The sequence below is a fragment of the Nothoprocta perdicaria genome, unplaced genomic scaffold (genome assembly GCF_003342845.1).
Source record: "Nothoprocta perdicaria isolate Ctin4 unplaced genomic scaffold, notPer1 scaffold_314, whole genome shotgun sequence".
In the NCBI taxonomy this organism is placed as follows: Eukaryota; Metazoa; Chordata; class Aves; order Tinamiformes; family Tinamidae; genus Nothoprocta; species Nothoprocta perdicaria.
In genome coordinates, this window is record NW_020455549.1 from 362,132 (window position 1) to 373,104 (window position 10,973).

The following is a 10,973-nucleotide window of genomic DNA, read 5'->3' on the forward strand; positions in this document are numbered from 1 at the left end:
AACGGCACCAGGAGTCTGGAACGGCGCCGGGAGCCCCGTTCTGCTCGGTCCCGGAGCTCCGCTTGGCACCGGGAGCTGGGCCTGGCCTTGGGAATCCTGCTTAGCACCGGGAGCTGGTCCTGGCCCCGGGAATTCTGCTTGGCAAATGGCTCAGGCCCAAGACTGGGCACCGGGAGCCCGTACCGGCACCGGGACACGCCGGGACTCCGGCTTGGCCCTGTGCAGCCCCCCAGCCACCCGGATCCCGGCCCAGGCAGTGCAGCCGGACACCGGGCGCCCGGCAGAGCCGCTGGGATCTCCCGGGCACCAGCTCCCGGACGGAGGCAGCGGCTGCTGTGGGATCCGTAGATAAGGAAGCCAGAAACCCCGGGACTCTACGACTGTAGCACTGGGATTCCCTTCCTTACCCCCTCTCCATCCCGGAGTGGGCGCTGGCGCCAGGCTCCATATGGAAAAGGTGCCGGGGCTGCTCCGCAGCGGCAGCTTTTCCTGCCTGGCCGGAGGCAGATCTGGCCCTGGGAGCTCTCTGGGTCCCCGGTCCCCTCCGGAAGCACCACACGGGGACACTCCTAGCTCCGGGATCCGCTGCTCTTTATTGTCCTTTACTGACCTCCTGCCACCCATGGGGACCTTCGTGGCACCCACAGGACGGGCACCCCCGTGGCGAATCCAGGCAGGAAGCTGCACTGCTCCCAAGCGGGCCCTGCCCGACCCATCCCGCCTCTCCGGGGCACCCAGAGCTCCGGGATTGCGGAGAACGGCCCTGTCCTCTCCCTGTGGGGCGGCCCACGGATCCCGGCCACCTCCGGCTTTCCCCCTGCGGCTGTCGGACTCTCCCTGGGCACGGAGGGCAGGGACAGGCTGGAGTCCAAGGGCTGCTCCGCGCGTTCGGAGCCTGCTGCTCCGGGAAGGGCTCTGGGAAGAGCTCACGCGGGCTCAGCTCACGGAGGCCGGATCCAGGCTCCCGTTGGCGGCCGCTCCACGGGCCTGTCCGGAGGCCGCCGCTTCCTCCCGCCTCCGCTCGTCCTTGGGGACAAGGCGGCTGCCGGGCAGCGCCAGGGGACCCTGCGGAAGGAAAATAACGGGAGGTGATGGGGGAGCCGGCGGGGCCGCGCGGGCAGCGCCGCGGCCGGGACCGCCGTGTCGCTCCCTAACGAATTGGCCGCTCCATGGGGAACGGGAGCACCAACAGACCGGGAGCGGCCGTTCCTCTGGGCTCCTGCTTGAAGCCGGCGGCTACGGCAAACCGCGGGCCTTCATCCAGGGCCGCGCGCCGCCACCGCGGGATCCTTCCCCAACGAGCCGCCGGCTCCAGGGAGAGCAAGTTGGAAGAGCGGGAAAAGGCCCCTCAGGACAGAACCGTGGGGTAAATGTTGTTTGAAGAGAGAAAACATGGAAAGGGTTTGGCCGCTTGGGAGAGAAGGGGCTGCTCGGAGCGGGTGCAGCCGCCATTCCCACCCCCAGGCTGCAGCTGGGATGTCCCAGCACTTCCCAGGCTGCTCCCGCCGCCCATCCCACACACACGGAGCCACCCACAGAGCACAGGCGGCTCCGGGGCGGCAGGACGAGCTCTGCTTCCCGTTCCCGGCGCTCTCCTAATGGCATCCAGACCCGGGGCCGAGCTGGCACTGCTGGGATGCCGCTGGAGCCGCTCTGCCCGTGTCCCGCGGCTCCTTGTGGAGCTCTGGAGGCCAAGGGCTGCCCGGAGACGCAGCCGCGCTTCCCGGCGGGAAGCTCCCGCTCCCGGCCGTACCTGTGCCGGGAGCTCGGTGAGAGGCTCTGTGGGCGGCGGGAAGACGTGGCCGGACAAGGTCCCTCTGTCCGGCGGCACCGCGTGGGGCAGGATCCCCGCCGGCGCCGGCTCCTCGAGGGCCAGGATGTCGATGGGGGCCTCGGCCGCGTCTCGCAGGGACTGCTCGAGGGCCGCGGAGGGATCGAAGAGCAGCGGCGACGGGGGGCACTGCAGCCCGTCACCCACCACGTCCAAATCCTGCGGGAGGGAGCGGCGGGAGCGGCCCGTGAGCCGGAGCGCCCACGACCCGCAGCCCGCCTCGTGCCGGACGGCCGCCGGGAAGGAGCACGGGAAGGGGCGGCTCCGGTGCTCCGGCTGCGCCGCAGGGCCGTGGAAGGGCATCGTGCCGGCCTCTCCGGCCACGCTCCGCGGATCACACCCGTGCCTGGCTCCAGGCGGGAATGGCAGAACCCGGGCCCTGGATTCACCCAGCCTGCTCCCGAAAGCCAGGCCAGGAGCTCCCTTGAAGGGGAGAGTGTTGGTGAGGGCGGTTACAGTCCTGGTTTTTATTTCTGACCTCAATAAACTCCCACAAATCCTGTTTCCATGGGCAGCAGCCCCCTGGGAAGGAGCACTGGCTCCCCGGCAAAGCCAGGGGCGGCATCCGTGACGCCCGGATCCGGGCGCCGCATCCCAGCCCTGCTCCACAGCGGCTCCGGCTCCTCCTGGGCAGCCCCAAAGGGCTCCGGAGGCAGCAGCGCGAGGTCTCCTGCTCCAGAGCGGCATCCGCTGCCCCTTTCCCTGCTCCAGGGCCGCAGGAAAACCCTCCTCCCGCAGCCCTTCTTGGGCTGCGCGATCCGCCGCTGACGGAAGCGCTCAGGAATCTTGGCGACATCCAAACCTCCAAGCAAGTGACGGCTCCTTCGGAGCACGAGCTCCAGATGAGCCCAGTGGTTTGGTTTAAACCAATCTGGGAGGATTTTAAGCACGTAGGCTTAAACATCCATGCAGGATATCAGAATAATCTGGGGATTAAAATCCTCGTGTATTTAATTCTCCATGGGGGAGAAAGAGGGAAAATAAAAATCCGCTTTTTACAAAGCCTTAAATGCAGCTTTAAACCAGCCCCTTCTAAAGGGGCAGTCCCCAATCATGTCCAAAACACTGGAAAATCCCCAAGCAGCTCCCAAACCCTTCCCATTTTTCCAAGGAAGGATCTTCCCCAGCCAACAGGAACAAAACGAGTTCCTGGCAGGAGGAAGGTGAGGAGCAACACCCGTGTTTGAGTCTCCCCTTGCCGGGCTGTGCTGGAGGAGGCTGCAGGGAGGGATTTTTTGGGGCAAGAACTTGTAGTTTAGGTCCCGCTTGCCCCAGGCTCCTTCTCAGGGCTGACCTGTCCCCCACACGTGCTCTGCCCCCTGCCCAACACGTCCCCTGCCCTGAGTATTTCAGGGCGACTACGTGACACGCGGTGAAAGCGGCAGCCTCTGCGGGAAGGGTTTGGGCGCCCGACCTTGCTCGCGCGCCGGGCCTGCTCACCCGGCGGCTCCCACTTACATCGCTGAACTCCAGGGGCAAGTTCTCCGTGGGCTGCAGCTCGGCGGCGCTCAGGTACAGCTCCGAGGGGGCAGCTTCCAGCTCCTCCGGGGCGGAGAGGACGCGCTCGGGCACGTACATCTGCGGCGGCAGGCGCAGGTGCAGCGGGCAGCACGGCTCCTCCGCGAGGCTCACGGGGACAGGCTTGTGGCACGGCGCCTCCTCGGAGCCTTGGCACGGCTTGAAGAGGGTCTGATTGGGGTCTTGACAGATGTCTGGGGAAAACAGTCAAGGGCAACTCGTACGGAATGGTCAAGTATTAAAAAACACCCATCCAGAAGCATCAGTCTCGCCAGCCACTCCGCTGTTTGGGGATGAGAGTGTTGAAAAACACAGTTCTCCTGCCCGGCGAGGAGTGCGGGCTCCAGAGCTGCATCCTCACCACCCAAATCCCCTTAATTACGTGATGGATAACGGGGATGCGGGCGCCAGGCTCGCCGTGGGGCTGGGGTGCTCGTAAAGCACCCGCAGAGCCGCAGATAGAAGGTGCTACAAATGCCTGGGCTCGCTTTTATTTGCAGCCATCCCTTTGAGAGGCATCTGCACAAGCCTCAACATCTACCGCGCGGCAGAGCGCGGCTTTTTCCAGGGCCAGGGATTTGGTTCCGGTATTTCTCTCCTCCCAGCACATTTTCTTTCCCTGTGGAAAAACCTATTCCTGCCAGAGGTGTAAATGGGATTTCCTGCCTTTAATCACAAAGGGAAACTCTGCTCGGATCGTAGCTCACTTCCAGGGCAATCGCCCAGCAGCAGCGAGTCCCATCTTTTTTTCCAGCAAAAGGGAACAAGAACCTTGTGAACCGACACTGCTGAAGGCAGCGGGATGGTCAACACAGCCAGGAAAAACGCGGGGTATCCTGAGTTCTCTACTTGCTATAAACCGAGTTGACTTCTTGGGCTGTTCACTGGGTGACAGGAATTCCACTTAAGTGACGATTTGGCGCTCGGTGCCAGGGCCAGTTTCAAGTGGGGAGCGAGTCTGGCGAGTCAGCGATGTCCGTACGGAACCCACCAAAATAACCGGCCACGCTGACGCTCTCGGCATTCGCCGGGCTCGTTTCACGGCTTCCTTTTTACACACAGCAGCCGGAGAGTGAAAAACAACAACCCCCCGCAACCTTTCAAACCCACAGAAAATGCAAAGGACACCGGGCTTAACCCAGTTTCTTAAGCTGACTGGATTTTCAATTTACCACTGAATTTTAACCTCAATGCGCGGAGGCAACTCGGAGCGCATTCCGAGCACAAATCCCAACAGGATTCCCAGACGGGCTTGGGGGAGCCCGTAATCTGGGTGAGAGCAACGCAGAGGAGCCAAATCTACCCGCTCCTGAAGGGCGGATGTGGACGGAAGGGTCTCCATACGAGCAGCAGCGTGGGGAGCCAGCTTTTAATCTCCCCGAATGCCTCCGGATCAAGCGCGGACTTTATCGGGAGCCAAAAAGCATGAGCTGCCAAGCTGCGAAAACCGCCAGCTCCACCTGGAGCCCAACACCCCAGCTGGGGTCGGTGCCTTTAATGCATTGTCACAAATAATCAGGCTGCCGAAAAGCAAACAAAGCCCAAGAGCCTCCCGCCGATGCGCAAGGCAGAGCAGGCTGCAGATGGTATCGGCTCGGCAGGACTAACCCAAGGAAAATCTTGTTTGTGTCAGTAGAAGTCAGCTGACACGAGGACAGAAAAGGCAGGTTTTTTCCCCCTCCCTTCTGGGCCTGCGCTGCTCCAAGTCCGGCAGCTGCAAGGAGCGACTTGCTCAAGCCGTTCGGATTTATCCTGGGGTTTATTTAAAAATATATGCTGGCTGCAGAGGAACAATGGCAGCTTCCTGCTCCCCGCGCGCAGCCAACTTCAAGGCAAAAAAGCCAAGGGGCTCCTCACGCCGCGGGCTGCCGGCTCCTTTCCGGACAGGGTGCCGCAGTTTATCCCGCCTCACGGCAGCAGCCGCCACTGACTCGAGGAGAGACACGGTTCAAACCCGTTGCCGGGCCTATGTGCCCGATCCCGCTTAGGAATCGCCCCCGGGCAGCGGGTACACCGTGGAGGATCCTGGGTTGCCGGTTCTCCTCCCCGGGGAGAACTTGGAGGCGGCCAAGGTCAGGTCTAAGAGTGGAGCAGCCTGAAGCTGTTTGGAGCCGCACGGCGGCCAGGCCGGCCCTGCGCAGGGCGGGATCTCAGTCTAAACCAGCAGCCCCTCTTGCGGAGCCCAAAGGAGGGCGGGTTGGCCCAGGCTGGAGGTGACTCCCTCCTTGAGGCCCTCCTCTATCTGCCGTGTGAGCAGCGCCTCAATATCAAATATCCCTTGCTATTCAGGCCCTGCTTGGATGGCGCGTGGCACCTCGGTACCCATCACCAAGCCTTTAAGAGCAATAACTCACAAACTAAGCCCCAACTGCCTCCTATCCTCTTTAAAACGGCCGGAAATTTGCTAGCAAAGCCCTCAGGCTTGATGAGGTTCTCCTGTTGCTTCCAAGTGAGCCAGGCCATTCCCTCCTGACACTCTGGAATGGCCAACATCCCACAGGAACGCATTCCTCTGGGCTCCTGCTTGAAACCAGCGGCTACGGCAAACCGATGGCCTTGATTCAGGGCCAGAATTAAGAGCAGGATCAGGCGCGTCTCAACCTGAGAACAGGCCTAGGAGCAGCCCGAGGCGGCAAACGGAAGGATACGGGTAAGGCAGTGCCTGGTCATGGGCAGGGACTGGTTGGAGCATCGCACGTCGTCGACGAAGGCCAAGCACCTCTGGCTGGAGCGGGTGGTGTGTGCCTGCAAACACGCGGAAAACAGGAGCTCAGAGCTGTCTGGGGCCAAATCCGGGGCTTTTCCAGAGAAATTCCCTCTCCTGCACAACTCTGCATTGTGCTGTCCAAAACACAGCGAGATTAAATCCACGGTTCTGCTTCCACGGAGCCACATCCTTCTCATGTCCTTTTCACTGAGGCTTTTGTTACACCGACTGAGATATCAGGCTCAGCCTCAATTTCAATACAAAGAACGTTATCACCTCGGAGGCTTGCCTCAAAGAACGGCTCATCCCAGGTTTATCTTCTGACCTTAAACAGGGAATGCTTCAAATTTACAAATGGCGATAAAGAAACTGCTGCACCCACATGACTGGGGGTGAGCTCCGAGGATAACGACGGCGCAATCCGCCCGAATCCCAAGGGATTCACCTGGGGAGCTCCAAGGAAGGGGGCAGCGGCTCCGGAGGGCACCCACCTGCTGCGCGGCGCCGTCGGTCGCCAGCACCCTGCGCTCCCGCAGCTGCCGGTGCAGCAGGGCCTCCACGCCGAAGCGCTGCCGGTAGCGCCGCAGGCACTTGAGGCGCTTCAGGTTCTCCCGCTCCTTGGCCATGAGGCCTTCCGGGCCCGTGAGGAGGCTGCTGCCTGCGGGGGAGCGAGGCGGGGATCAGCCAACACCCCGACCGCCCTCCTCCCGTAGTGTTATGCCAACACCCCCCCACTTTCAACGGGGCTTTTAAAGAAAACGATGCAGACTGTATTTTTTGGGGGTGCCATGAGCCAAAATCAGCAGGAAAGAGCTCCAGCTGCTGCCTAACGACACAGAAGTGAAAGCCCCTCGTGAGCCAGGAGGGAGCTCTGGACACACAAACACGTCTTCTGGTTAGGTAAGGGCGCGATAAAGCGGCCTCCATCCAGAAACTTTTCCCAGTTCCCACTGGGAAAATTCCCAATTTTCCCTTGCAGATGAGGAATACTTGGGCTGCCAGTATTTTTCAACGGGAGTTTTTAAAAGGCTTCGCCCCGTCAAAAGTATACAGTGATTTGCGCAGGCAGAATGTAAAAACTGTCAAATTTCAGCTTACTCGTGTGCAAATTCTAGCAGTTTCCCGTAAGCATTCCTAGCTGTAATTACAGGGCAACGCTCAGCATCTGTTTTTCTATTACTGGTTTGCAAAAACAAGTTCTAAAAAATTATTATGTATGAAACCTGCAGTTATTTTTACTGGAGACTGAACGGTGCAATGCCCTTTTCCGGGACGAGCTATCACGGAGGCATTCTTTGCACTGCCTCGCTTTCCGCCAGTTATTCCGTGCTGTTTCTCATCTGCTGAACTACAAATTCCTGCCTCCAAGAGCATATTCTGTGCAGTAAGAATCCCAGCTAAAGCCAAAGGGTTTTTGCAGGAGAAAGCTGCGTGTGTGCGGAGCAGGAATGTCACTGCAGCAAAACCAGCCCAACTGCAGACACAAACCTTTGCTGACACAGAAGGGACCTTACAGAAGAATCAGTTTTTTGTTGCTTACAAAAACCAAAAACAGGAAATCCCATACAAAAAAAGCACTTTTGTCTCAGGATTAACTTTGTACTCTCATTTCCTGACAACGCTGCTAACTTTGAAGAGCAAAGAAATCCAGCAACCTTCTAACCCAAATGATACCAATCTGCAGGCACGAGGCCAGCCACAAAAATACCTTCTTGGTCTCACTTTCAATCCCACAGTAATTCTCACTCTTACAAAGTTAGCGCTGCAATTAAATGTGCTTCTAAAAAAAGCAACAAAAAGGGCATTTTTAAAGGCTTTTCTCTCTGTTCTGGTGTGTTTTAGGGAAGCACTACGCCCTGTGGCCCGGGGAATATGGATTGGAGACTCCCTGTTCCAATACTTGCCTATGGCTTCGTGCTCTCCCTTGCGGCTGTGCAGGTATCGACGTTTCTTCTCCTTCAGAAGGTGCTGCAGTCGTTTGAACTGGTCGATGTACAGGGACTGCAGGCGGATCAGCTTCTCCCGCATGATTAAAGCCACCTCCTCGGCTGTGTATACCCCAGCGTGCCTGAAAAACACCCCAAACAACGGGGTACGTTTGGTCAAGATCCCTTCAGGGCTGTTCTTTCTCACTAACAGGGGCACTACCCGAAACACTGACTGAGCAGGGTTGGACAGATCAATGGATAAGGAGCAGAAATAGTCATTTTTTATTTATTTTTTTTAACTAAGAGCCTGCTGTTAAATACTTGGGTGGGTAGGCTACTCAGAACTGAAAGAGAATCGACAGCAAATATTTGACAGAAGAGCCACTACATCCAAGACTTGGAAGCATTTGTGGCTAACGACTCCCAGGGACACCAAATCCAACGGCAACACCTTAACAGCATCCTCTCTTTAACAAAACCCTGGTGTGACGCCGAATTCCGGCCGTTCTGCAGGACACATGTGAGCAGCAGGGAGCCACCCCCCCCCAACCTACTTTAAGGGATCCTCCTGGTCGCTGTCGATGCTGTCGGCCTCGCTGTCCGGGTCCCCTCGCCACGTCTGCTCCACCGTGAGAGGGTCCTGCTCACCATCGCTCCAACTGTCCTCGTCTGGAAAGACACGGATGCGGGAGGGATGGGATCTCATCCCGCTTCCCAGCGCTTGCCCCAGCGAGCTCGGAGACGAGCCGGCTGCCTCTCCTCCAAGGGAGGCTTCTCCCCAGCGCCAGGTGCACGAGCAGGATGGTACAGCAGGACAGCCAGCCATTAATTACGTGCAGCCAAATTACAGAGCTCCGGTGGAGCAACATTCCTGCCGACTGAGGAGCCACGAACCGGCTCCCCACCAAGGCACCCTGCAAGGTGGAAGCCTTAGGGAACAGACTCATCTACGAGCAGGGTTTGACGGGCACAGCGAGAGGCTACGGGAAGCGCCCAGACACTTCTACCTCACAAGGCCGAGAGAAAAGAGCCGACAGGTTTTGCCTGACGTTGTGATGTCTGCAAAGTGACTCTACAGTCACTGGTGGGCAAAACACACGGGGACATGGGACATTAGCTGTCTACCACAGACCCTGAGATTGCTTGGCTTGCCGTGGGATTTTGTAAGCGACATTCTTGGCATTTCCAAAAACAAAAGAGAGAGAATTCCTCGTTTTCTCTCACTGGTTTCACATTCAATTCTTACCTAGGATGCAACTGGCTTCGCTGCGGCTGCTCTCTGCAGCCTGGGAGCCCAGCTCTGTTTTGGCGTAGGAGCTGAGCTGGCAAAGCAGAGTCTCGCTTGCGGGTCCAGGGTTGGACTTTTTCAGCTGGGCTTGGAGAGCCAGGGCGTTGCGACGGGCGTGCTCGGCGCAGAACGACACGCTGGGCAGACACAGCAAGGGCACGTTAGGGCTCCAGGTTCTCCGGAGGGCAACAAAACCAACAAGTGACACGGGGAGAGGCACTCACTGCCGTTTGGAAGGGAAATCCTGCTCCACAGCCACCTCCCCCAGCAAAACCTAACACTGCCACTGACTGCTGGTGTCCTTCAGAAAGCCCAGAGAGCCCCAAGTGGCCCGCAGAGCACATGTCACCATGAAATGTCACCTCTGGCACTGACACTGGCAGCACCACAACAGCAGCGGGGGGAGAAAAGGGCTTTTTATTTCTTTTTTTTTCCATTTTTATTTCTATTTTTATTTCCAGGGGCAGCAAACCCAGCTGCCTCTGGAATTTCTGCTGGAATTCCAGTGTCCGTGCAGAGCACGTTGGCCCACGTTGGGATTCACCCTCTGTTACTGCAGAGGCACCACGGGCAGAATCAGGACTGTGAGTTTTCAAACGCGGGTGGCCTCGGGTAGGGATGTAAAGGCCGACGCGCCAATAACTGTAACCAGGCCCTGCTGGTGCCTTCACCGTCGTCAATAACAACTCTAGGTCCTTTCGCCCGGAACATTCTGCACACATCAAAGGCGCCAGCAGGTCATCGGCTCCGAATAAACTGGGAGCAGAGCGGCCAGGGGGAGGATTAACCCTAAGAGCACCTCGAGCTCCATGGGGGCAACGGCAGCTCCTGGGACAGCGGCCCCACAGTCCCACTGGCTCAGAAAGACTCCACGGGGACTCATTTTGCTGGATTAACAATGCTCAGAAGCGCAAAAACACCTTGCCTGAGGTTAGCACTAGTGCAACAGCGGAGAAAGGAAAAGGACCTGCCTCTTGTACCCCACCACTGTCTGCTCCCCACTTTTAACTCCACGCAGCGCAGAGCAGAGGGCAGATACTGACCCGTCCTTCTTCTCCGGTTTGGGGGCGGCATTTGGGCACCGCTTCCCGTTCTTGGCCGACACGTAGCTGCACTGCTTGAACGGGGCGCTCCTGTCCTCCAGGATGTGCTTGATGCAGAACTCCTGGCCCTCGAGGCGCGGCTGTGAGCACTGCCGGTGGGTAAAGGCACACAGGGGAGGCTCCTGCGGCCGCGGCCCCGGCGCCAGGCGGCCTCGGCTCGACGGCAGCACGTGGATCCGAATCCTGTTCATGCCAAAACCTGCGGGGGGGAGACGCCGGCCCACGTAAAAGAACCGAAACGGGTAAAAAAGAATGAAGAAGCTAGGGCTGGGCAGCTCCTCCCTGCATGGGACCCCTCGCACCCACCCCTCATGGGCCCCCCTGCGCACCCCCCGTTTAGGGCACCCCCTCCCCGGTGCCCCCCGGCTCCTTGGGTCCCGGACGCCCTTCAGCGCCTCCCAGCGCGGCTTCCAGCCCCGGAACGACCCTGGATGTGGCCCCCTTAGCCGGGTGCTGCTCCCGCCGCATCCCGGCGTCCATCCCCTCCTCCCGCTGCAGCCCCGTTCCCGGTCCTTCCTCCCGGGGCAGCCTCGTTCCCGCTCCCTCCTCCCAGTGCCCCCCCGCCGGTCCCGCCCCCCCTCCCGGTGTCCCCGGCCCC

General features: G+C 59.4%; 1 protein-coding gene and 1 non-coding gene across 2 annotated transcripts; both read right to left on the reverse strand.

Moving 5' to 3' along the window:
- Positions 1 to 640: 640 nt before the first annotated feature.
- On the reverse strand, positions 641 to 10,595 carry KANSL2 (KAT8 regulatory NSL complex subunit 2). The gene is made up of 9 exons (XM_026042800.1): positions 10,316 to 10,595; positions 9,231 to 9,409; positions 8,539 to 8,653; positions 7,961 to 8,124; positions 6,548 to 6,714; positions 5,998 to 6,094; positions 3,290 to 3,543; positions 1,754 to 1,990; positions 641 to 1,065 (listed from the first exon to the last, which is right to left on the reverse strand). The coding sequence occupies exons 1-9, from the start codon at positions 10,564 to 10,566 to the stop codon at positions 937 to 939; spliced, it is 1,593 nt and encodes a 530-aa protein (XP_025898585.1). The 5' UTR covers positions 10,567 to 10,595; the 3' UTR covers positions 641 to 936.
- LOC112950336 lies at positions 5,784 to 5,920 on the reverse strand. The gene has a single exon (XR_003249997.1). It is a non-coding gene; the product is annotated as a small nucleolar RNA SNORA2/SNORA34 family (small nucleolar RNA).
- Positions 10,596 to 10,973: the final 378 nt, after the last annotated feature.

Bases quoted from the DNA above. Each gene is read 5' to 3' on its own strand.
- KANSL2 (XM_026042800.1), bottom strand. From the start codon at position 10,566: ATGAACAGGATTCGGATCCACGTGCTGCCGTCGAGCCGAGGCCGCCTG. The intron at 8,125-8,538 runs GTAGGTTGGGGG...GGTGTTTTTCAG, and splicing joins GACCAGGAGGATCCCTTAAA to GCACGCTGGGGTATACACAG. The intron at 6,095-6,547 runs GTGGGTGCCCTC...GCGTGTTTGCAG, and splicing joins CCGACGGCGCCGCGCAGCAG to GCACACACCACCCGCTCCAG.